General features: G+C 40.0%; 1 protein-coding gene across 3 annotated transcripts in view; it reads right to left on the minus strand.

Moving 5' to 3' along the window:
* Nucleotides 1-25,548, minus strand: part of sptbn2 (spectrin, beta, non-erythrocytic 2) — a 50,566-nt gene that overhangs the window by 18,696 nt on the left and 6,322 nt on the right. For all 3 annotated transcript variants that reach the window (XM_074671865.1, XM_074671864.1, XM_074671863.1), the window contains exons 2-6: nt 18,766-18,955; nt 2,061-2,212; nt 1,224-1,397; nt 780-871; nt 542-622 (exon numbers count right to left, since the gene is read on the minus strand). In XM_074671865.1, the coding sequence (XP_074527966.1) occupies nt 542-622; nt 780-871; nt 1,224-1,397; nt 2,061-2,212; nt 18,766-18,922 (656 nt within the window). In that variant the 5' untranslated portion in view covers nt 18,923-18,955. The remainder of the gene's footprint in view (nt 1-541; nt 623-779; nt 872-1,223; nt 1,398-2,060; nt 2,213-18,765; nt 18,956-25,548) is intronic.

Below are 25,548 nucleotides of genomic sequence, written 5' to 3' on the forward strand. Positions count from 1 at the left end.
AATATCTCAGTCATGGTTTAAACAGGTATCCCTTTGTTTACTTACTCTAAAGAAAGCACAATGGCATGACTTATGCATTCAGTGTAACAAACAGTATCACCTGATGAATTTGACTCCAGAGCAAAGGCTACATCTTCTGCTTCCAGCTCAGTTAGATTGATGACATTATTACCAGCAGGGTGTGCAAGTGAGTTACCAAACATAGCTCTTCAAAGAAAATAAGTGGGTTATTATTTCTGTGATCTAGGTCATCTTACTCCCTATTTTCATCCTTTCATCGGTAGAAAGGATGGGAGGAGTAGGAGGAGACCTAAATAAAGTTGGGGACGAAAAACACTTCAGAGAATTGTAATAGTAAAGCGACAGGTGCACATCATTAGTCTAAGAAAGATTAAAGATAAAAGAGTGACAGTCACCCTTTTGTTTAGCAGAATAAGAATCTGAAATCTACATTTACCAGAAAAGCTCAAACAAAGCTGTCTTTTCTATGTGCCCACCACAAACAAAGATGTAAGTGTGAGTACAGGAAGATGTCAATGACCTGTGTTTGTGCACGATGGCATTGAACGCCAGGCCATCTCTCCAGCTGGTGGTGAAGTTGTGAATGTTGACATTGGGGTATCTGTGGAGGCCAAATCAGACATCATTAATCATTAACGCAGCACAGGAGGATTCATCAGTAAGGACTCCAGTTTGAAGCTAAATGATCAAATATATCTTATTAAGACGGTTTATCCTGTGTGTTTAAACCCTCTCTCAATCCCACAGCCAGCTCTCACCCAGCAGTTTTCATTTGGCACCAAAGCAGGAGGGCATCTTTAGCTGATTTTTTCTCCTTGTTGTCTTCTGTCTCCACACTGATGTCTTGGATCTGCAAGCAGAGAATTCACTCTGTTAAGACCATCTTGCGTAATTTTACACAGTTCTTAGGTCATCTGGTTGAGAATTTTATTTTCAGCACTCTCTTATTTGTTTTGCACACTATGCCAAATTCGAGAGGGCTAAAAGATCACATCTAAAATCATTTTGGTGGCTTACTTTGAAGACAGCCAGCATTACATAATAAATCACAAGAAAACAGAATTCATCTCCATTACCACTTTATGAGTTTGCCTGAGGTTGGATGAGACTACATGTAGAGACAAACTCACACTCTGATAAAGGTTAAATAACTTGGCAGCTGTGCTGAGAAAGTGCTTAGTAGAGCACCCAGGGGGTGATACCTGGAAACGAAGGATGATGGTCCAGATGAGACCCAGGGTGAGACGGTGGTTCCCATCCACAATGTCGTGGGACCCCATGTTTTCTAGATGGACTTTCTGCTCCTTAAGAAACTGCAGAGCTTTATCAACATTCTCCAGGCAGTGGATACGCATGCGGCCCTTTGTGGGCTTTGGCTGTAAAGAGTACAAGAAAAAAAAGACCTCTGTTAAAATCTTTGGAAAAAAATAATCACTGCATGAATGGAGAGAAAGTGACATTCAGAGTAGAAATAGAAAAGAGATACAAGAGAAAAAGTGAATCATGCTTGAGCAAAGGAGAAATGAAGGACATGATATTCTCCTTCCTATAGACCTGTGCTGCAGATGACGGTCAAACTGAGGGTTGACACTGAGGCCATGTCCACACGTAGCCAAGTATTTTTGTAAAACCAATATCCCCCATCGGTTGTTTTTAAAAACACTTTCGTCCAAACGCAGCAGGCAAATCCACCGAAAAGTGTGGCTCAAGGTATGTCAAACCCATATTTGGCAGTGTTTCCACACGTAAAACCTGTGATAGCCAATCAGAATGAGCCCCTGTCATTCAGCTGTGACGTTTAAGAACTGAAAACTCTGTTTACCGGCATCCACACAAAACCGTGAAACCAGAGTTTTCCAAAAACTTCACTTTGGCCGGAGATTTTAGAAAACATCGTTTTTAGTGATGGAAAGCTGCAGTTTTGTGTGGATGACAGCTGTAGACATGTAAAAATATATGCAGTTTCTCAAATACCCGGCTACGTTTGGACATGGCCTGAGGGTCATGATTATGATGGAGTGATATTGTGTGATACTGACCAGCTGTTCTCCTGAGAGCACTTCGAGAAGGCGAATAAGCATACGGCCATCACGCAGGTCAGTGTACAAGTCACCGATGCGACAGGTTACTCGGCCCAAGTGGGAATTCACCCATTTGGTAAAAGTCTTCTTCTGTACTGCTTCACGCTCATCTACAACGCACACAACACAGAGAGAAAGAGAGAAAGAGTGAGGCTGAAGTCACCTTCCACCAAGATTACAATCCACTTTGCTGGCTGAGACATCATCAACATCATCACTGTCAGGGAAATAAATGATTATGAGGAATCAATTTGGCTCAAAACAAACAACGGTTTCATCTACAACTCTGATCCCTTCCGAGAGCAGACAGGTGACAATAAATCATAAGGACTTAAGCCTGGCTGTGACCAGTTCATTTCACAGATAAGCTACACCATTAAGTCTCCTGGATCTCAGCATCGACAGCTTAGAGAGAGGTTTTCACTCCTCTGAATCCTCAGTGCACTGTTGGCTTCTCTTATGTGTGCACTGCTAATTACTATATGTGAGTTCACAAGAAAAAAGTGACAATTTGAAACTCCATTAAACAGTGAGGACATTTAGTAAGCATTTTGCTGTTCTCTATCAGGGCGAGACTAAAAAAAGTGTCACAATAAATTAAGCTGTAGCAGCAGCTCAGACATATGGACCAGGGGAGTAAGAAGCTAATCTTGCTCCGACACCTAACAAGGTGACCTCATTTCCAGGACACAAGGTCTCCCTCTGCCTTTTGAAAACACTACTCTAGCCCTACACCTATAGCATAGGCCACGACACAACAGCCCTGGAGCAGACAGAAAACAGATCAGAGGATGAGCTCTGTAATAATTGGTCGAACACAACAAGTCCTGCAAGCAGCAGCGGGACATAAAGTATCAGGGCTGCGACGATATGCTTTTCTCCAGATTCAATTCTTTTACTTTTTTGGGGGGTGCTGATTCGATTTAAATTGTGATATTTTAGATTTTTGTGACTTTGAGTTGCTCTTTTAAAACCAGAGCATGTGAAATGATGATGACAATTTCCACAGACCATATCAGGAGCTATATTTTCTCAAAGTATGCATATCACATGTGAGTCAGCTTTTAAGGTTTATCCAGGGGATCTGACATCTCTACTTTTTCCCAACCCAGCTTATAAACAAAGACTAAAAGGAAGGACTTAAACTTAAAAAAATAATCAATTTATGAACAAAACATCCCAAATTAAAATTGCTAAACAAAAAATCCAGATACTATGACACAACAATCTTTTCTCCCACCTCTATAAAGTATCATGGTGGAGATTGACTGCCTACTAATGCAACACACCAACAACAAACGAAACCACAAATAGTCACACTTTGGTTAAACTGTGTTATAAACTTTACATCAAATGAAAATAAATCAATATCAACTCATAACTAATGGTGTGTATTCCCATGCATAACTTTTAAAGCTGCTTGATTTTGCAACATACATCTGCAATCCAACATCTTCTGTTTCAGATGTTGCATCTTAAATAAATCAAAATGTGCAAATGGAAATAAGAAAGGAGAGCTGCCTAGCCCACATGTACCAAAATATTTCTGCTAAAGGTCTTTTTTTTACTTACAAAACTGTTTTATAAAGAATTACAAATCAAGGATTTCACCATCTTGATTTGTATTTCAAAAACATTGTCTTCCTGATTCAAAATTAAACCTTAAGGCTTGAAGCTGAAAGCTATTGTAATGTTCAAATGCATTACCATTCAAAGCTGACACTTTCAACCCAAAGGCAAGGTCCAAATATCAAGGCAGTTTGTGTAACAGAGGGAGACTGTGAAGGTCAGCAAGTTGAAAAAAGGCTTTTTCAAAAGAGATCCATGAGATTACATCACAAGGTCAAGACATCAACAGCAGGACTTATGGGATTTGAAAAAAATAACCTAAAAAGAGATCTGTTACAGGAAGTATTTCAAGTTTAAAAAAGCAGGACTAAAAAGGGGCTACAAACACAGATTAGTTAAAACTATGGGGGATCTGGGGTCAGACATTGTTGATCACAAAGGTTGGAACATGTTTACGATCTACAGAAATTGTGTTCAATTGCTTACTTTTGTCAGACTTGAATTATGCAAAACAAAATGGTGATTAACCTCATATATTTAGCTAGATCCGAACTGTTTTGAATTTTTACAGAGTAATAATGGAAATATCAGAAATGTATCCGAGATAAGCAGTTGTATACAGAGTGCTGCCTCGGAAACAAAGTGAAGTAAATGGATCAATGTGCTGGTTTGATAAAACAGCTGTTCTAACGCCAACGCCAACCTAGACAGAGTATTTTTATGTTTACCTTTTGAAATGTTTACTTTGAATTTAGCATTAATGAGTGTACTTTAAGTATTATCTGTGTCAACATTCTTGTTTAATGTCAACTGTACATGGCACGGGTTGTCCAAATTGCACACACTGATTAAATCTGTTCAAAAATGTTTTTTGGCCTAAATGGCCCCTTATTCTTTATCTTTGAGGACGTATTTTTAAAAGGGAAATTAGTTTGGGTGCACTGGTCAGTAGTTTGCAAAATATTCTTTATCAGGAATAATCAGAAAAGGGAATGATGATGAAGCTGAGATCATGATCATGTCACGAAAAGAACATGATGAAATCTTTGAACCACCCCAGTGACTGTTTCTGTTTCTTCTCCTTTTAGACATTAAATGACTACACAGCCTCTGCAAAAAAAGCAACCTTAAGGTGACTGAATGTCATGTTATGCAATAGAGCTGTATCTAACAGCCATCTAAAAACAGAACAGATTCAGAAATTTCACACAACCCTCCAGGGTGGTGTAACTCAACGGGACATTGTATTTTATCTGTTGCAAGCTGACAGTTCTTCCTCTATACCTGAACCCTATTCTAAACGCAGAAACAGACAAAAAGTAAACACTGTACTATCAATAAGATTCCTGTCATATATTTTACTCGGTGTTTGTGAGTGTCCCACTGAACGGTCTCACAGTGATTCATATGTAAGCCACAACTAAGGAGGTGATATCATTGCAGCTGACAATAAGAGACATGTCATACATCCCTGCTGAGACTTGAGTTGTTATTTTTTCATGAAATGTGTTTTTTGTTTCCTAAAGCCTTGAAATGAAAATGTGAATAACTGTAAGAAAAAAAACACTTCTAAAAATGTGTTGGTTGTAATCCTAGCTCAAACAAAAAATGCTTTAGTTGCTTTTCTCCTGACAGCACCATCTGTGAAAAAACTCTGACCAGCAGTAGGAGACAATATACTGTATCTCACATGCACAAGAGGCTCCAGAACAGTGTAAATGTGTGCAACAACAGAGCACCACTTTCTGGTTATGTTTCACCTGGTTGTACCTTTGCACTTTTGTACTTAACTGGTGAAGCCTCAAATGTTTCAGACAAAGAGTTCAACAACAGATAAAACGGCATGTCAAAACTATAGAACAGTTGAATAGATAAGTTAGTCTTTGAAGGTTTAACTTTTGACTATGGTAACTATGCAGACAAACAGCAGAGGATTAAAGGTAAATGGTGCAAAAGCACACATACACACAAAGTCACGGGTTTTGAAAATAAACAAACAAGCAAAGTGTTGTCTATTTTTAAGTGTCTAAACTCAACAATATGCTTTAAAAAATGTATGAATTAAGCCATTTAAGATACAGGAATGTACAAATACATGTTAATTCAAATCAGGGGGAGAATGACCTCCAGACATTTTGCTTGGCTGGAGCTGAGAAACAAGCTTCTTTTGCAACCAGACTGTTAGTCTCCGGGCTATTTGTTCTGCTTCTCAGTCACCTGAAACTCAAGGACATCCGACAAACAAGATAATGTTATGGCATCAAACTGTAATAACTACTATCGGTCAAAAAGTCCTGCCTTAGGTTTCCCTTAGTCTCAGTTCTCTCTGTACTGTAATCACGTCTGCTGGTTGTTTGAGTGTTGTGTCATTCTTTTATAATTTTGATAAAAATATTTTTTGAAATTGACAACTACTTCACTTGCTAAGTTTCTCTTTCTATTCAAGAACCAGTTACTATTTAAAGTTGTTCAATAAACCAGCAGAGACAAATTGCTGTGCCAAGTGAGACACAGGTACAGTGGAGGATCTACATTCCTTATGACACTTAGTCGTGTTGTGACAGCACCCTGGGCTGAGGAGGAGGCAGTGATGTGGTGGGTAGGGGTCCCAAAGGAGAAATGTTGCCTTGCAGCTCATGCAGAGCTGCTAATAACAAGGCTACTGAACAAGAACACCGGACTAGGCAAACACAGACACCAGTTTCTGATGTGTTTGCTCATTATGACAAGCAAACACAAACCTGTCATCCGTCGCAGGCACAGAAGATGAGGGCGAAACGTTGCAGCTGTTTTAACTTACAATGTGACATTTGTATGTTGTGTTGTTAGAGCATGGGAGGATATATCTACTGTAATGTTTGTACATCCACCTCCAAATGCCCTGTTATCATTTCACTTACTGGTAGAAATACTCAAGGTCTACAACGTAAAGCTTGTTTATTCTTAACTAAAATAGCCTTGATAACTGGAGGTGAGAAGATAGGACTGTCTCCCCTATGCTGTAAGATGTCTTAAGTCGCACGTCACACAAAATACCTGCAGAGCCTGCCAGCATTGTTGCACAACAGGTGACAAGAGAGAAGGGTGAGAAAAATGTGAGTTTTTAGAAAGTAAGCCTTGTAATTACTCTGTTGTTTCACATTCTTGAGGTTTGCATCATCTTTTATTGGACAAAAACACAGAAATGAATTTGCTTCTGCCACAAAATGAGGTGTTAATTTTTTTTTCAATAAAATGTGTCATTTTTATGGGCTGCAAGGCATGACAAAAAAAGCCTCATACAATAATGCCCCAGGCCTGAATAGCCTGCATAGCCTGTCTCACACAAAATACATTCTACTTCTCTAAACTAGCTTATCAAATTAATTACTGTGCTTTTTTCTTTTATAAAAACATGTAATCGCTTTCAAAAAAGGCTCTTTTATTAATACCCTTTTTATATGTCTTAAAAGCTCTACAGGATTAGCATTTAATATAGTCTTACTTAAGTTTTACAGAAGTGACTCTTTATATTTGTCATAATCTCACCTGAATATCTTGAAGCTCCACCTGCCTCTGAACCTCTCTGCGTGCAAGCTAAAAAAACAAGTAATCTGTGTTTTTCTCCATTGTTTACTAATGGCAGATCAGAACTGGTGGTTAGAAGAATCACTGAATGTTTCAAAAAGCATATTCGGGCATGTCCAGTCATTTTGAGCATGTTTGTCTCTAGTAGTGAGCTTAAAGTCGGTGGGGGAGGAGAGAGGCTCAGACTGTGTCCTCTCTACTGTTAGAGGCACTGGGATTTAGCATTCTGCCTCTATCATATCTAAGCCTGAGACAAACTTGTGTTGTGTTGATAACAGCGTTGATCTGAAAGTAATCCTAGCAAGTATGCCACCAGATTTAGTCCTGTTTGTGTAGATCATAGTTGCTTGGATCATGTTTGGTGATAACACATGGACGAATACAATAACAATGAATCTGAGGGGAAGGTTCATGCACATCTGTCCCACCTCACGATGTCCATTTCTAAAATCACGTTCAACAGTCACCCTTGTCAAGGTTTTCATTTGATTCTTGTTGCTTTTATACAGAACAGTCTTAAACTCTCAGATTATGGTGTGTTTATGGTCCAAAATTCAGGTGTGCTTTAAAGACTCTCTCAGCAAGCCAGAGTTAAGCTCCTGTGGTATCTTCCTGCTGGCACTATGATGGAAAATAACAGCCTCACCACACTTATGAAAATCAAATTTGAGGCTAGAAAATTCCCAATTAACAAACAATACTCTCTTTTTGTTTAACAGATTTTAACATCACCAAAGAAATCAGAGTCTGAGCCTCCACCTATGAGCTAAGCACACAGGTCCAGATTGGAGAGTGCAAGTCACCAGGGTGTCTTGTGGATTAAACTAAATCAAATAAGTTAACTACAGGCTTGTTAAACTGATAACAAGTCACTGCACTCATTTTCTGAGTCTCAGTCAAGACACTTTTCACCCTTAATGTGGACTCAATACTGTTTTTAACAAAAATAAAGTGATTTTAAACATGCAAGGAATTCAAATGACTGCATTTTAACAGAGAACTCTTTTGAAAGCAGTTTAAATGTAGAGTGTTAGCCTTTCAAGAGGAAATTGAAAATAAGACAGCCTGATCTCAATAAAAAGGTAAAATGGAGATTAAAAAATGTAATTTATGTACTAGAGCTTTGTTTTTTCGCTTTATTTAATGGGTATATAAATTGCCAACTGTACTGTCAAGTGGGTCTTACTGTTATGCAACTGCTTCTCCTTTTTTAGAAACACCACAAAGGCTTATGACATGTCAGTGTGCAGTGTGTTGTTTGAGTGGAAGGTGTCCTGCTGGCATAGATTGTAATTAGATTAAGACTAGGCGTTGTCTTCTTGCCAATGAGTTGCCAACCTGTACTTGTAGGGTGACTTTTAGGGAAACAGTAATAGATGGACAACCATCCGTAGCTAGTTGCTCAGTAGCCCCTTCATACTGTGCAGATCTATCATGCTCTTACGGTAGCAAAAGGAATAAATTTGTGTAGAGGCTTTCGATGCACATGGAAGAATGTGATCGCTTAATCAGCTCTGACCACCTCCGAAGACTGTTGATCATCACAAATTAAAGATTATGTCATCAACAGTAGGTATTTCAATTCCCAAATTTCCTGAAGCTTCATCTTCCTGTAAATCAAACCATCTTTTTGACAGGGAAATTTGTGTGCATTGTAATCTTATCATAATATTGCTCACTAACTTTTCATTGAATACTGCATTTCTCTGCTCTGTTGCCTGACACTGCACTTTGGTTCCCAATGGCGTCAGTCCAGCACAGAGGACAAGGAGTGACTCCATCCTTAAATAGCTCACCATAGTAAGCACTTCACACAATGGCAACAAACGTGTTCTGCAGATATTGTCTACTTTCCATTTTCCTGAACACTTGCTTCCACAGAGTTTAAGAAAAAGCAATAGTTGAGGCCTCAGCTCAGGCTGAAAACCATTCAGTGCTGCTCAAAATTTCACCTTGTTTCATGTGCTGCCCAGGTCATGCCTACCTCCCTCCTCCCTAATTGCCATTCATGCTTCTCTTTTAAGCAGGGTTGTGATGCCCTTGACCCGGCAAAGTCTTTACATACTGTATCTCACCCGTTCTGATCTTGTATAACTGGTGCCTCTGGTCACTCCGTCCTCAGAAAGAATGAGTAAACTACTTCCATCAATCTGCTGGCTTTAATCTGCTTTAATGACCTTCTCTTGGACATTCCCACACAGACAAGATTATGGTTCTGTGCCAAAGGCTACGGTGAAAGGAGCTCATCAGGAGAAGTAAAGCTCTGCTTGTATTTAGCAACAGGGAAATCTGACTGGAAAATCTGGAGCAAAAAAAGTATTTCATTTATCTTACTTACAGATTCCTCAGGCTAAATACTGTTGTTGTTGTTGTCGCAAGTTAAGAAGAGAAGCTGTTAAACTAAGCCTTTAATTATTTCAATAATAGCACACAGGTATTCTCGAAGTGAAGTAGAGTCAAATCAAATTCTGAAAGGTCAAACATGAAAATAAGTCTCCACTTGGTTTTCTCCAAGCACCTATTCACATAAGATACATATTTATAGTTAGTAGTGCCACAATCAGACAGTAAATCATTTTGCGGTTGGCCTGAATTTTTCAAACTGGAGCTAACAACTAAAAAACACACCCTGAACTATTAGGTTCAATAGTCTCTTTGAAATAACAGTGTTAAAGCAAGGCTGTTATCACAGGAATACCTCTGACGTCTTGAACTTTACTCTGTTATTTAACTTCATGAGGTATCTATCACACACAGAAGTGACCAAGCTCAGACAGAAAGCATCTTGTAAACACTGGCTGGTGGTTGCCATTCTGTGCTGACATCAGCGGGTGGTTTAAGCTGAGAGCCTATGGCTGTGGTGGGGTACTTGATGGGTGCTGTGAGGAATGCAAACAACAGGAATGGACCGTCTAAGAGTGGCTGTAGTAGAAGTTTGTGTTTACATTTTAATTTAATTCTACAACACAAGGAAAACTGATACACAATGTACTCCGTAATTGAAGCTACATTGCTTTATCCCTAACTGCCCAGAACTTAACAAAGGACATTTGTACTTTTTTGTACTCAGTTAGCATTATTTTTCAAAATAAAGACTGTAAAGATTGTCCTTCTAAGTCTTTATTTGCTTCAGTTATTTAATAGTGATGAAATAAACGCTTTTTCAGAGGTTGTTTCCTCTGCACAACCAGTTGACGTTGCATGTCTGTACACTTCTAATTGCCCCAATTATCTTTCCAAATAAATGTTTTGCACCCATGTAACCCATAAAAATTAAGTGAAACTAAATGTACAGATGTGCATGCTCTTCTCTACAGAAGCACAGAAGCGGAACTGCCCCCCTTTGAGTACTTTGAAAGTAGGCCTGTGGTGAAACCGACGCCTTGCCACATGTGGCATGAGTTATTTTTACACTTTGAACAGTTTGACGCCTATAGTAAAATATTGTGCATTTCTCAACTCTAACAGGTTAGTTAAAGCTATGACAAAACCTTACAATACTGTTGTCTTCCCTTTTCTGCACACACTGAAGGCACTGCACATGTCCTTCAGGTCATGGCCCTCTGCACCATCTGCAACTGGGGCTGATAATGGGGAAGATAGGAGAGATGGGGGGGGAATGGCCAAGGCCAATCCCCTGAGAAAGTAACCGGAAACAGGCACCTCACAGCCATAACATCTGCACACAAACAGGGTGTGAAATGTCAACAAGACAATATAATTATCCCGAAGAATCCAAAACTGCACTTAGTTGTTAGTCTTCCAAGTAGGACAGAGTCAATATTAGTCAAACCAAACAAACGAAAAGGCAATTGTGTGTGTGTGTGTGTGTGTGTGTGTGTGTGTGTGTGTGTGTGTGTGTGTAAGTGTGCATGTGTACATTTGGTGAACCCTCCGCACCCAGGTAATGTGACTCTGAGTTGCAGCTTGAGGCCACAGGAGTCAGGGCTTTCACTAGGAGTGTTAGAAATATTAAGTTACATTGTTCAATTCAAACTGTGCTACTGGTCCTGAAACTGGAACCAAAATGTGATATTTATCTCTCCCAGTATCGATTTAGCCCCCTAAATAAAGTATAAGAACAAAAAGGCTTCTTACCAAAACACTTAACATGTACTGAGAAAAAAAAATAATTTTATTTCAAAGATGTCAGAATAAATTAACCGAGGAAAACAAGTCTATAGAGGCAGATTTACAGCACACAACCAGACATTACAGCATGGGATCAGTCAACTGAGAGCAAACAAAGATTTAAGCTGCAGACTTCATTTAGACAGCTTTTCAGTTTTCATTCTCATCTCTGTATTTGTTTATTTTGAACAAGTATAGAAGCAAACAAAAAAGGCTTCGAGCTTTCTATTCAAACAGTCATACAGCTGACGCCCACTGAGTGACAGTCCAAACTAAAGTCCAGAGGGTGCAGGTAGCTGGGGTAGTGACCCTGTTGATGAGTCCCCTGCAGTCTAACATGACACCCTGTGACCATCAAACCAAGCTTGATGTCTAAATTAAAACTTGGATAAAAGATAAGTAGATAAGAAAAGCTTTTATAAAATAAGGTAGAATAATTAATACAAAGTGGACACAGTGGTGCCAGGCTTTGCAATAATCTGTACATTCAGCCATGAATGATTGATATGAGGGTGAGCCAACAGACAAAGCTATAAAAAAGACGCAACTGTCCCTCCATCTGTCAATAGAGCCTGTTCCATGGCACAAAAATGATTTTTTTCCTCTCACTTCGGTCATACCATGTGGGCCAGTGTTTCATTAAACCTGTCTCCCTTGGCGATAGTTATTTAGTTACTCAGTTCATTCTTTGCTTGTTGGGTATCATTTACCAATGAGTCATATAATGACAGATGTGTTCAGTGCTTTTAGGACTGGAGACAGGCTAAAATCTGTCTTCAGCAATTTCTATATCCAAAAATACTGATACTATTTACACATTTCTTTGCAAGTTTATATGTATAGATGTTCATGATTTCTTTAAGACAGTAACTTGCAATGCTGTGGTTAATTTTTATGCATCACAAAAGTTAGGAAGCACCAACCTTGAAAGAAAGATAACAATGACTTCATATAAATGCACAGACATTTTTAATTGATTCCATTTGTCTAAGTGCTGGTAATGACACCAAAGCACTTTGGTATCTCTAACATTATCTACTTCGTCATTCTTGCTGGTACCATAATTTAAAACGGGGAGGGAATGAGTGACACCAGGAATGAGCCTCAAGGGTAGACAAACTGGAAATACAAGTGGGTGTTGCCAAAATGTGTTTATGCGTCTGAGTATGTGTGTGCACAAGAATATTTACAGCAAACTCTATCAAAAAAACATCCTCATGCACTCCAATAGAGACAGGAGAAGTACATTTAAGTATGTATCTCATATACATGCTCAACATCTACACTCCCTAAATCTTATATTCATAACCAGGAGCTCTGAATTCTGTTTCACAATATTCTTGTTGCAAGGAAGTGTCAAAAAGGCCCGTCAGCACAAATTATGTGACAGTTTTCTGACCCCCAAATTACACAGTGAGTTAAAGATTTTCTTGCCTGACGAGTTAAAGGGAAAAATAAACGAGTAGGTATGAACAGTTGACACAGTGGTATGTACCTTAAAATTCCTTGTGCATGAGGCTGCATGGTTGAATGTGAAAATGTTGTGAATCTTGAAAAAAGGAGACATTATCTCTTCAGTGATTGTTATCTCCTGTCAAAAATCCTGGGGCTGTCAGTGTGGAGATGTGTTATTGAGGTATAACTTCACATACTGTACGTACATGCATCCACGTGTCTATACTGGCTTTATACTTCCTCATACTAGTTTCTTCCTTACAATCAATGAGGATAGTGCTTAATACTGGAGGTGAATTTTGTTTGTCCACTGGAATGTCAAATATGTGGAGAGAGTAGACTTGCCCCTTAAGTACACTTGAAGACAACTTTCAATGTCAGACGGCACCCAGGGAGGGACCGGAAGTCAGCAAACTCTGCAATCATCATGCGCACCAGTGGCTGACAGCTCCATATGCTGAAGCATGACCATTCGAGTAATGCAAATACCTTGTCTTATGGCGTGCAACAAGGGGGTCTAAAGCTCACAGGCACAGGTCGTTTGGTTATACAAGAACTTTAGTAAGAAAATGTGATTAAGAACCCATGAGTAAAAGTGCATTTCAAAGACAATCTGACTCATATTGATAGAAAAAAATAACTGTGCAAAGAGACGTAAAGAGGTTTCCCCGAAAATTAATCTTTTCAGTTTGAGTTTTGGGGGTCAGCGGTTTTAAACTCCAGTTACTATAGTTACTACTACTTTCCAAAGTGGCAGGTGAAAACCCGGGGCTTCTGTGATTTCACTTTGCAGGGCCTCGCAGACCTCACAGGCGTTAGCCAGAGACAGAGCCGTGCATTGTAATGAGATAAGGAGGACAGGTGGCCCAGTGATCAGGTGCCAGACTGCTGGCCTGCTTTAGAGCTGAGCTGAAGCCTACTATGGCTCTCCTTGGCTCTCTCCACATTAAGCTTTGAAATTGTACCGGATTGAAAGGGGAGTGTCTACAGACTTTCGCAGGTCACCACTTAATGCCTGAAAATGCTGAGCTGTTTGGCTAGTTAACAGCTAAAAATTTATTATGAAACGACCACTAGGGCATCAACTGATGGTCTAGTTCTACTTTATATTTTCTCCATAGTACTCATCGTAAAGGATTACTTCTCTCACTCCATGCAAGTATTAATACCCTTTGATAGAGCTGATTCCAAGAGCCAAAAACAGGGCTACAGAAAGAATCAAAGACTCACCTGTGAAAGTTTTAACTGCAAATGTATTTCGTAATCTAAACAAACCATTAAAAAACTGTTTTACACTCTTTAAACAACAAAAGTTTTCATTTTCATCCAAATCAACATCTTGTTTTGACTCTTACCTTGCAGCTGTTTAAACCTTCCCTCCAGGATGTTAGAATATTGCACCTGGTTAACAAATGCTGCTGGGGACAAGCAGGGCTCTCTGTCCCTGTGGTCTAACTCCATGGCCTTTTGTCTGGATCTCTCCTAAATATTCCTCTCAGACACAGATTGAATGGAAGTTGTGTGCATAGCACAGCAAGAGCGACAATTTCCACCAAAAATTATGCGACCCTGCAGATCCAGGAAACAAAAGTTCTTTAATTCCAAAAAGCTTTGGTCTGTCCTTCTCTTCTATTGCTTCAATTCTGTGGCTTGGTAATGTTGGCGCCAGTTCTTTTCTTCATCTACTGTATGTCCCACCTTGTCCAATGAAAACACAGCAGTGACTGGCCGAGCAGAAGATTTAAAAAAGTAATTTCAAACAGAACTAAAGAACAAAATGTCCCTTTTTTCACCTCCTCCTGTGAAAATCTCACCACGGCGCAAAGTAAAAGCTTTTGGTTGCACTCCCTTGCAGTTCTAGCAACATAATACTGGCTATGCCCTCACTTCAAACTCTGAACACGCATTTGGTGGAGCTGAGCACAGCAGAGAAGGCTAACCGGCTGCGGTCGGATAGCTGTGTAAACAAAGCCTGCTGTGCCGTCTGAACATAGAGCCATTTGCATAAGGTGTGTTTGAGGGAGGAGCACAAAGGAGAAACATGGTAGATGGATGAGAGGAGGGAGGAGGTATAGAGGTGGACTTAACCATTAGGAGTTCTTTGCTCAGTGTAGCTCAAGGCAGATTATTCAGCTCCACCTTAATTCCACTGAGAAGCGGGTGTGGCCTGCCAAGAAGGTATATCATGACAGCCCCATCTCTTGGCCTGTATTCTCTCTGCGTAGTTTCATCTGATTTCGATGACTCTCTCTGAGACAATATCTGATCACTTTCTCTTTATGCTCACGAGGCACGAGGTCTACCTTCACTAAGACGTTAAGACAGGAAGGAAGTTGTTGAGTCAGTTTGAGAAGCAGAACACACTTTTTCCTGCCTCAACAAGATTTAAAATGGTGAAGTTGTAAGTCTGTTTGATAAGCAGGTGGTTAAAAAAGTGGGGGCAGAGGCAAGTCATCACCTGAAAACAGTTGCAGTAGTAGACTTACTGTTTTGTCTAACAAGAAGAGGAACGAAAACTGAGTCATATCTCGCACACTGGTATTTAAGTCTTGAGTTTTTGGAAAATAATTAGATTAAAACTTTTAGACAGAAAGATAAATGTATGACAAAATATCTAATTCACAAAATTGTTTACCAATTTGGACCTGAAATTCAAGGCTTTCCTATATAGCACATATTTTGAAAAATATTTCACTGAAATGTATTTGATACACACCAAGATATCAATCAGGGGATTCTGTGGATTTGAAGGAAATTATGGAATACTTAAATAATAATCAAGTAACTGGGTGAGAGCTTTACTTCTTTTTGCAGAAGAAACTTATTAACATGTTTCAAAATGCTGCAGAGAAGAAAATAACACACCAAATGCCTGAGTGTGCAATTATTACACAAGACTGTAAACACAGTGAGGGCTAAGGTCACAGGTCTTCTGAGTGTTTTTTTATTTTTTTGGTCTGGTCTGGTCAGGGGTGTCAGTAAAAAGGTCTGGGTGGGTTTTTTTGATCTGAGTTTGTCGTGATGAGCAGGGAGCATCTGGATGGGTCTCATTAGGGGACAAAAATGCTCCAGGCTTTCTACGAGTGAGTGTTTATGAGGGAGGGGGGGTTACTGGACTAATGAGAGCCAAAGCGAACACTTCCTTCTGAGGAACAGACGATATGGTTTGGACACATGCAGGGAGGGATGAAGAGCAGGGAGCTGGTAAATCTCAGTAATGGCCATTTAAAATCCCACTGGGGTTATATCAAACGTTACATTTCCAATTAACATGAGGGGCAGATGCGATAGCAGGTTTGTGTCTGGCTTATGCATCTTAAATTGTCAAGCTGGACAGTTAACTCCCTGTAAAACTCATCAGTTATTTGGATACTTACATGAAATAAACAGAAAAAGTTATTTTCTAAATCTTGTGAAATAAGACAAACTGTGAGAAGTCTGCCAAAGGAAGTGGGGGAGGGAACTACTGCTTTGTGGAAACAACGTTTAATGAAAATTAATGATAGTTTGGTGTGGTGAATGAACACAGACAACTTTGCTGAGACTATGAATTTTATGCCTCTTACAGTACAAGCCTGTCTGTGGGTCTTGATGAGGGCTGACCACAGTCCAAATGCTGGTGGTAAGTATCTGATCTGAAGGGAATCCTCCTGGAGCAAGCAGAGTTGAATTCTTATGGGTCATACAATCACTCATCCCAGTGCCAGTATTATAAATGTGGGCAAAAGTTCAACATTTCACCACACCTGCTTCTGCGTACTTTCTCATGTCTGTATTTAAGACATGAAATGTTAAAACAGATTTTTTTTTTGCCCTTTTCTCCTGGAGAATCTTGTCAATACATGTAACTGAGTGCAAAGCAGAGCACTACTTCTAATAGGGCAAACTTGCACAGTTGGCTTGCTTCCCACACAGTATAGCTGAGAAGATACAGGGGCTATTCACGCAAGTTTCTATTATCTTAATCAGTGTTATGTGTTCTCTGTGGCAAACAATACTGTCACACGGTGAGTAAAGTGATTCCTGTAGATCACATGAGTGCAAGAGGTGTGAAGCAGGAAATACAGTGATCATATTACAGAGAGAAAAAGCAGACGGTTTCATTGAGAGAGCAGCGTAAGTAAGCAGCAGCTTACAGGATGCAGAAGGTCTTGACATGTGGGGATTAGTTGTAAAAGGTGGGCAGGAGCTGTGCCTGGAAGGGGGGGGTGCTCCAGCATGTCAAAGAATGTGTACTTCAAGCCCATACTCGTCAAACAGAGATGGTATCACAGGTATTCACACAGAAGTGCACGTACACACACACCACCGTAATTACACGACAGGAAGAAACAGAATAGCTTTAAATACAGAACACTGCATGTAGAACCAGGTAGCATCAAAATATGTCCAATGTTGGCATGAGGAAATGAATCATGCTGTATTTGTAAGTGAAATGTGGTTTATCTTTCAGGAGTACTTTGACTACAGTGGTGCTCAGGATCAACAGAGCATGGTATTTCTGCTGCTAGTGTGTGAATGTCTGTGTGTGCCTGTCTGCCTGTTGCTCCCCCCTGCTGGGTTCTCTATGATACTGCAACCTATTTTGACTTTCAAAAGTAGAAATTCTATCTGCAGAATGTAAAATCACAAAGGCAGAGTTGCTTTCACACAGACATTAAAAAAACTCCTAAAGGATTAATAAGCAGACATGCACAGCTTAGAAAGGTGGATGCCAGGTGTAGGTGAGGAACAAAGCCAGAAACAGACAAGAGCATCCAATTACAAAAAGGTTAGTTTCAGTTAAACTGTTGTATGTAGAGTACTGTTAGAGCATAAATGAGGAAAAAAAAAGTCTATCTGTATACACTTTATTAAATTCTGGGATAGTTCTATTTGAAAAAAAAAAACAATCATTCCATAACTGGTATTGAGGATGAATAAGGAAAATTTTGATGCTTGGTTTATGAGTGAGTGGTGATGTACTAATGGAAAATTTTCCCTCGTATAACCCTAAAGTCTAGTCTCATCACCTCATTCAATCACTGCTTCATGCTCTTTGGTGAATTGACTCCACAGCCGTCTGCCTTTGTCCTCATTTTGGGAGTATTTTTGTCTTGCCCTATAAAAAGTGAGTTTTGCCTTTAGGGACAGGAAAAAATAGTGGGTACCTCAGTCCGAAAGGCCCTGTTTGATTTGAGCAACTGGCAATTCATCTGTAATTTCTCTTTTCATGTTATCTGTTACTCAAAAATGTTTTAGCCTATATTTCTTCTAAAGCAGTGCTGATAAACAGGTTTAGTCAATGCAGTATAGACTCTGATGGTACCAAAGAGAAATCAGTTGATTAATAAAACTTGACCTCTCTGCTTGAAAATGGTTTATCTTAGTGGTCCATCATCACAGATAAGAAAATTATCATATTATTAAAACAGTGTGTTATAGCATCAGTTTGCTACACATCCTCTGAGTTTTTCACTATCTGTTCTATCTGGCCAGTACCACAAGGCAGAGAGACTAAGAATGTTCATCACAATGGACAGCATCTTCTGGTTACCCAGCCATAAAAATAGACTGATCTGTCAAACCTCTGAGAAACACACTGTCAAACACTGCTGTGTTACATTACAAGCCCAAGAAGGCAGACAGTCACAGAAGAATTTCTAAAGAAAAGGCTTGACACAAGAGTGTGATGGTATGTGACTCAGAAAAAATAAGCTAAAATATGTTTTTACACAAAGTCACACATGACTTAATTTATCAAAAACACTTAAAAAGTTAATCTTGATATGATGATCTTTTTCTGTCCACGAGCCAACTCCTACCAGGTGGGTTTTTTTGTTTTTGTTTTTAAACTTGAAAATTACTTTTTCAGAGTACATCATCACACATACAGACCAGACAGCTGCATGATGACAGACTGCAATCACATAAACTTTAGGAGCCTGTAAGTGTAGCATACCTGCGAGAGCCTTGATGCGTGAGCGCTCAAAGAGGCGTGCAGAACTGTTCTCATTGTCCCAGTCAGTCTCTGCTGCCAGGTCCCAGCGGTTGTTAATGTCATTGTACTGCTGCTGGATCTCCAAGCTGTCGAAGTCCGTTGGTGAGATGGTGCTCATGGTGTCAAGGCTACTCAGGAAAACACATTCAACCTGCAATGCAAACAAAGAGTCAGAAAATTATCTAAAGTCACTGCATTTAAAAAGAAGGACACTGAGTAATACCAGAGGCTTCACAAGACTGACCACTGAAATGTTTACAAAGGCTAGGATTGTAAGAAGTTTAGGAGCTGAGCGTCTGTTTCTATTTCATCAGGGCTCAGATGATTCAGTGCAACATCCATCAGCCACACTCCACTCACTGCCTCACAGCTGCACTCAAGTTTTATTTTATCAAATGACAGTCATGCAAATAGTAGCTTGGACTGTACAACCGCCAGAGAGGGTAATGAGATAAAAACTTTGAGATAAGTTCTGCAACTGCCATGATGACGTTGAGTTAGCAAAGAAATAATTGAATTAAGCTTCTCCTGTAAGCCAGAGCAACTACAGTAATCTCATTTCAACCAGAGTGCCGATATTTCTGTCAATGGCATGAAAAACTTCAATCTTGGATGATTAGGTTTGGACTTGCACAAAACCTCACATACACACAAAGTGCCAGTCAGAGCCTACTTAGCATGAAGTTAACTGGTCAACTCAGCCAGCCTCTTTTTGCATATCCAAACAGTATGGTAACTAGTTCATGAAATATGGCTCCATGGCTTCCACGGAAGAGGCTCTGTTTATATTTTCAGTCCCTGCCCTTCTACTCACTGTTAGCCATACAAAACCCCTCCACTCCTGCTATATGTTCTACGTCAGCATCCAGTTATAAACAGCATGTGAAGCAAGCTTTGGCACAACAAGGGTATCCTCATATAGCAATAATCAATATCTCATAAACAAGGAGGTCAATCATACCCCTCCTCAGAGAGGGTTGGTTGTTAGTTATCGTAAAGACAGATTTATGTTGAGCCAGAAGTGTGATCCCATTGTTTTTAAAAAAAAGAACAATAACTGCAAGTCACCAGACAGATCATGTCTTAGTATGAGACACTGACACCCAATAGGGGATCTACATCAGGATTAAGTCCCCCTCCCGTCCCCCACACTAGACAGACCCATTAACTAACTGAGGCCATTTGTGGAACGGATTTATAGATGAGGCTGAATAGTCAGTTTGCTAATACCTTAGAGTTTATCTTTTGTTGTGTCTAGTAGCTGTGCCTGCTGTAGAGATAACAAATATACAGAGAGAGGAAGGTGGTGTTTGTCGTGTTATCAGATTGTTCTGATCATTTAATTCGCACACAAAAAAAACTGCAGTGGTTATATTTTGGTTATGTAATAACTCTATGATATCTGGCGTGGTGGATTCACTTCAGTCTGTGTCAAATGATTTTGCACTAAAGTGTGAGGATGGAAGAGAGAGATTCCAGGCAACAAATGAGGTGGTTCTCTGGAGAGATTAAGTAGGCCAGCAAAGCAACACATTGCACGCTAATGAGGGATTCATGTATTCACTCTCTGTTCTCTTCCTTGAGGTGCGATTGAGCAACACTTGGATCACTCATGGTAAGCTATGTTAGTGAACTCCTAAGCCAAACCTGCAGATCAATAACAGACAGTTACCAGAGCCAATACTTTAAATGACTATTTCAGTGTTTAGTCAAGATGAGCCAAAACATATGTTTTTATACTAAGTGATGCAGTTAACCCTATAGCGCCCAGTGTAGCACCTAAAAAAAACAGATAAGAAAGGTTGATCATTCTTTTTGCGTGCAAAATCTGGGGAGTTAACCAGACATTTCACACTTTCACCATGTCCCAGAGCACTTTTTCGTTGCAGTGATGAGTTTGTGAAAATACACAATAAAGTGCACATTACAAGAAATGAGACGACAGGTATTTACCTCACTTCCTATGTTACAACATGATGGCTTTTTGTCATTTGTGGTCCTCTACTCTGGTTTCAGATAATGATTTTGATTTTCTTTAATTTTCAAATGCACTTTTTACAGGTGACCATGGTTTTGTACATAGTCTTGCACAGACTTCACATAAATTTCCTGTGCTTCTTTTCGCATTTACAACAGCTATACCATTTCTATATTTTGAAACAAGTGGGTGACAAAAAGCAATTTATTGTAGTGGCTAAGACATATGTTAATACATATCATTATAACTTGGGATATAATGGTCATATTGGTGTAAAGAAAATTAAAATACCCAAAAAAATGAACTACAGAAAATAGAAATGTAAGAATATATCCTGGCAGACTTGCACAATTGCAGGTCTTGAAGGGTTAATGACAGACACCAGCTAGCACCATTCAGCGGATAGTAAAAGAGGGTGATGGAAGGAGTCCACACATGTTGAGCACATTGTTAACTTTTATGGGGATGCACGATATTATTGGCACAATATCGGTATCGGCTGATAAAAGCTTAAAAACGCGTTTATCGGTACTGGCAGATATGAAAATTTCTGCTGATATGCACAGCAGATAAGGTGCTATTCAGTTAGGATTATTATTATTTTCCATCTGAAAAATAAGCTCCTTAAATAAAATGTAGCACTTCATTTATTTGCACTGCAGAGCTCTGTGTCTGTCACCAGGTTGTTACAGTTGCTCTAAAATAATCAAATGCAACTTGGTTATGTTTAAAAATGCATTGTACATTTAAAGTTCATGTGATCTAAAGAAATTATTTTTCAGTATTTCAATACTGAATGTCTTGAGTTTGAAAAAATAATACATTTCTTATTTATGGTAAAATGTTTCTTAAACAAATAAGACAGTCACAATAAGAGTAACATATAAATTCCAGTACAGGATAGACTTAGCTTTCTTTACAGTGAAAAAAACAAACAAACTTGTGATTATCAGTATCGGTATCGGCCAAAAAGGGGTTTCGATATATCGGCATATCGGATATCGGCAAAAATCCAATATCGTGCATCCCTAAACTTTTATCTTGTTGTTTATTTTGTAGGGAGCTATTGATTGGTAAAAAACATATATTACGTTTTTAAAATTTAACTACATTGCACATTACAAGAGCAGGGTCACAATGCGCTCAGGGACAGTAAGAAAAAAAATGAAAGAAGGAAATCAGATGCTTCATAAGGTCTGTGGCCAGAGTTGCACTTTGCATTTTGTTGACAGCAATTTAGATCCATTAGGCCGCAATGACCCAAGGGATGAGATTTTGCCATGAAAGCCATTTCTTTTGTAGAATACAGCAGCAGCGCTAACATTAGGACACTATGTAAATGGACGGGAAAGGTTTTCTCCCACAGTGGAATGAAATGTCCTTCTTATCCTATGATTTAGCTTTCGACCATCACGTCAAACACACAAGCATTACTTTTGGCTCCTGCCTCTGAACCACCAAACCATGGCTGTATCCCGACCCCCAAGTTCACTTTACTTTTATCAAGCACATCACACACGCATTCTAGCAATAAAAAAATAAAACAAAAGCTACACAAATCCTATTAGGAGCAGATTAAGAAGTCGCTGGGAATAGAAACTAAATGCAGGGATTAGAGAAGAAGGCAGAACAACGCCTCCACACTGCCCCCCAACCTGTCACCTCCCCTCTGAGTGGAACCCCGGTGCTCGGCTAAGACCCTGAAAGCACCGAGTTTGTGTGCCAAGGAGACAGTGTGATATTTCTGTCCTTCATTTACAGACTGAGTTTTATCTCACGTACAAAAATCACACTATTGATCCCAGTAATCAATTTTGTTGGATCTCAATCCTTCAGTTCAACAACTCCAGGTTATGGTAAAATAAATAATATAATATATAACCTACACCAGGAGACTTATTGTGGTTGCTGCTGCTGACAAAGAGCTAAGCAGTAAGATTTCCATGCAGCTTATATGATTAAAAAGTCACAGCATGGAGGCAAATAAAGTACACTGTTGGGGAAAGACCTTTCTGCAAAGAAGTCTATAAAAATTCATCTGTGGGAGGGCAGAACCAGTGAGGTCACAAGAGTCTGGATGTGGCAAATCGAGGACAATCCTCCCCTCAACGTTGGTAGGAAGAGGGTCAACTCAGTGTCTGCGCTAATCGCACCTCAATGGATCAGACAAACAATCCCCTGACCTACTATGATACAGCCTACTGTACTCATCGTCTAATCCACACAAATACACACATCACAGTGAGACAGCATGTGCAAGCCGAGTTGACCTTTTACACCTTTTACCTCCACCATCAACCCTTTTTCACACATGTTAGTGCTGCGCCTGACAGCCCCACATGCAAATCCACCCACTCAGCATGTAACCATAAAGTGTATCAGCTTTCAGCACACACAACGGGAGAACTCAAGACCAACAGTCATGCTAGGCCACAGTAGTGTAAAATTATCTCCCTCTGGACCAGAGAGGAACAAAATAAGAAACAGAAAAAAAAACTAAAACTAGCACAAAAGGAGCCTTTTGAGTCCTGTTTTCCTTTTTCCAAACACAAACCTTCTGGAGACATCAGATGTTAACCCCAAAGCTACTGTGCTACAACAATGCAGCTCATACCAGACAGAGACACAGACAGGCAGTCAGTCAGACAGATGTGCCACATAAAGGGGGGCATAAAAGAGGTCCCATGAAAGGAAATCCCCTCAAGGCCAAATCCACTAAATGTTACATAGGACGCACGTTAATGTAATGAAAGATTTAAAATTTGTTGCATATCCCTCAAATGATAATGGCCTTTAAATTTCAACTCTAAGTCTATCAAGAGAAACATAAAAATAGATCTGTTTTTGTGATCATTGGAAACGCAGCAGGGCTTTTTTTAAGCAATGAAAAACCTCAGGCAAAGTGCACACATGTACACTGACAGCAGGTCTTCAATGCTATCATGAAATATCCCAAAATGGAAAGCTGAGGCCAAGGCATCATGTGTTTCTAAAATAGAAAAGGATATATGTACATGAGGACATACACCCTCAAAGTGCATCTGAGGGACAAAGAACAGTGAAGAGTCGGACAATGGGGAACGCCTCAGGGCTGATTCCCAGCTTCACACACAGACACACATCAGGCTATCGCTCACAGCAGAACAACACCGGCTAAGAAAGCAGAGCAAGAGGCAGTGCCACCAACACACCCCTCACCATCATCCCTCCCCTCCCTGGTGCTGCTTCCCTTCACCCGCCAGGTCTGTTTGTCACTGCACCCATTAATCAGGGAGAGAGGAGGAGAAAAATAGAGCCCACAATCAGTTGCCTGCAGGGAATTAGGCCTGTGCACATTAGCCAGACACACTGCCACTGGGCACCAAGGGAATAGGATAGAGACGTATACACACAAAAAAACACTCCTAGGTCTGCCAAACAAAGGAGCTATCAGCCTTACCACACAGCTCTAACTAAAAGCCCCAGTTTGATAAAGGTCTTCAAAATACACAGTCATTATTCTAACATTTCGGCTGAAAACAAATCTTTGTGACAGTAAAGCAGCCAGGAGCTTCAAATGAACAAATTTTAATGAGTGGGAGCGGAGGCGGCACCTCTGCGTTGCCCCGTTGCCTGTGATATTCAGATGAGCCAGGAGGGTGGAGAGGCCGATCCCAAAATGCAGTGCACAAAGCCTGCCTCGCAAAACTGGCCCCATACAATAGAGGAGTCAGCAGAGAGCTGAGGCCAGCCGTCAAGCCTTTCCTGTTTGCAGGGATGAGGCAGCCAGAGGCACATATGCATCAGAGGCCCCTCCACAGGCCGCTGATCCTGGCCTGAATGCCCTGCTGAATAGGACAGCAGAGGTCCTTTGTTGACCTGTAGCATCACATTCATCAAACACTCAAGCGGCAGCACGCCGCATAGACACGGACAATTTGCTTGTTTTTGGCATGAGTTCTGCACACGGCACAATAATGCAAAATGAATGTCTTGTGTTGTACAAGGCTACTTTTTTCCTAATTTTTCAAATCATAAAAGCAAACACAGCCTCCTCCTTCTATGAGGAAATGCAGCCTTGACTCATCAGAAGCTTCTGGGTGAGACAAGCTGCACATGCTGATCAATAAGATGTATGAGTAAACAAGATGGGGGAGTAAGACTTTTACTGCTCAATTCTTAAAGTATCCCCTAGAATGATGTGTAGCAACTACTACTACTACTCTGAAAATAAAAGAAAAACAAACACTACTGGTTTACAGGACAGTTAAAAAAATCAGCTTGTGCTTTATTATATCATTCTTCATATACAAAGTTCCAGCCAAGCTACAATATTGTACTATAAAGACCTAAACCTTCCAAAGAGTGTCCACTGCATGCCAGGCAAAACAAGTAAAGCAAAGTTGTAGTAGCTGCTGCTAATCCCGGGTCTGTGTCTGAATGAATTCTGAGCTCAGTCTGAGCTTTGAAGTGCACTTGGCTGGAAGTCAGTGGCGGCATCAATCCCCTGAGCAGCCAAAAACCCAAATTAAAAACATCACTGAATGAAATATTCATGCAGATCAGGCTAATCTACCGTGGATTGGTTCTGTCCATTTTAAACCTCACGAGCCCAAGTGCAAGAGTTAGCAGTGTCAGCATCCTTGCTGGTCTGCCCTCATGGACCAGTGACTGAAAAAACCTGCTTCGACCACTGAATTCTGCTAAGTTATGAGTCTTGAAAGTACTTACAAGGCAGTCCATCCTGCAAAAAGAAAAGATTTATAACTTAAGGCTCAAAAATGACC

This window comes from Halichoeres trimaculatus, unplaced genomic scaffold (genome assembly GCF_033239565.1).
Source record: "Halichoeres trimaculatus isolate MK-OKI-2021-1 unplaced genomic scaffold, fHalTri1.1 fHalTri1_scaffold_6, whole genome shotgun sequence".
In the NCBI taxonomy this organism is placed as follows: domain Eukaryota; kingdom Metazoa; phylum Chordata; class Actinopteri; order Labriformes; family Labridae; genus Halichoeres; species Halichoeres trimaculatus.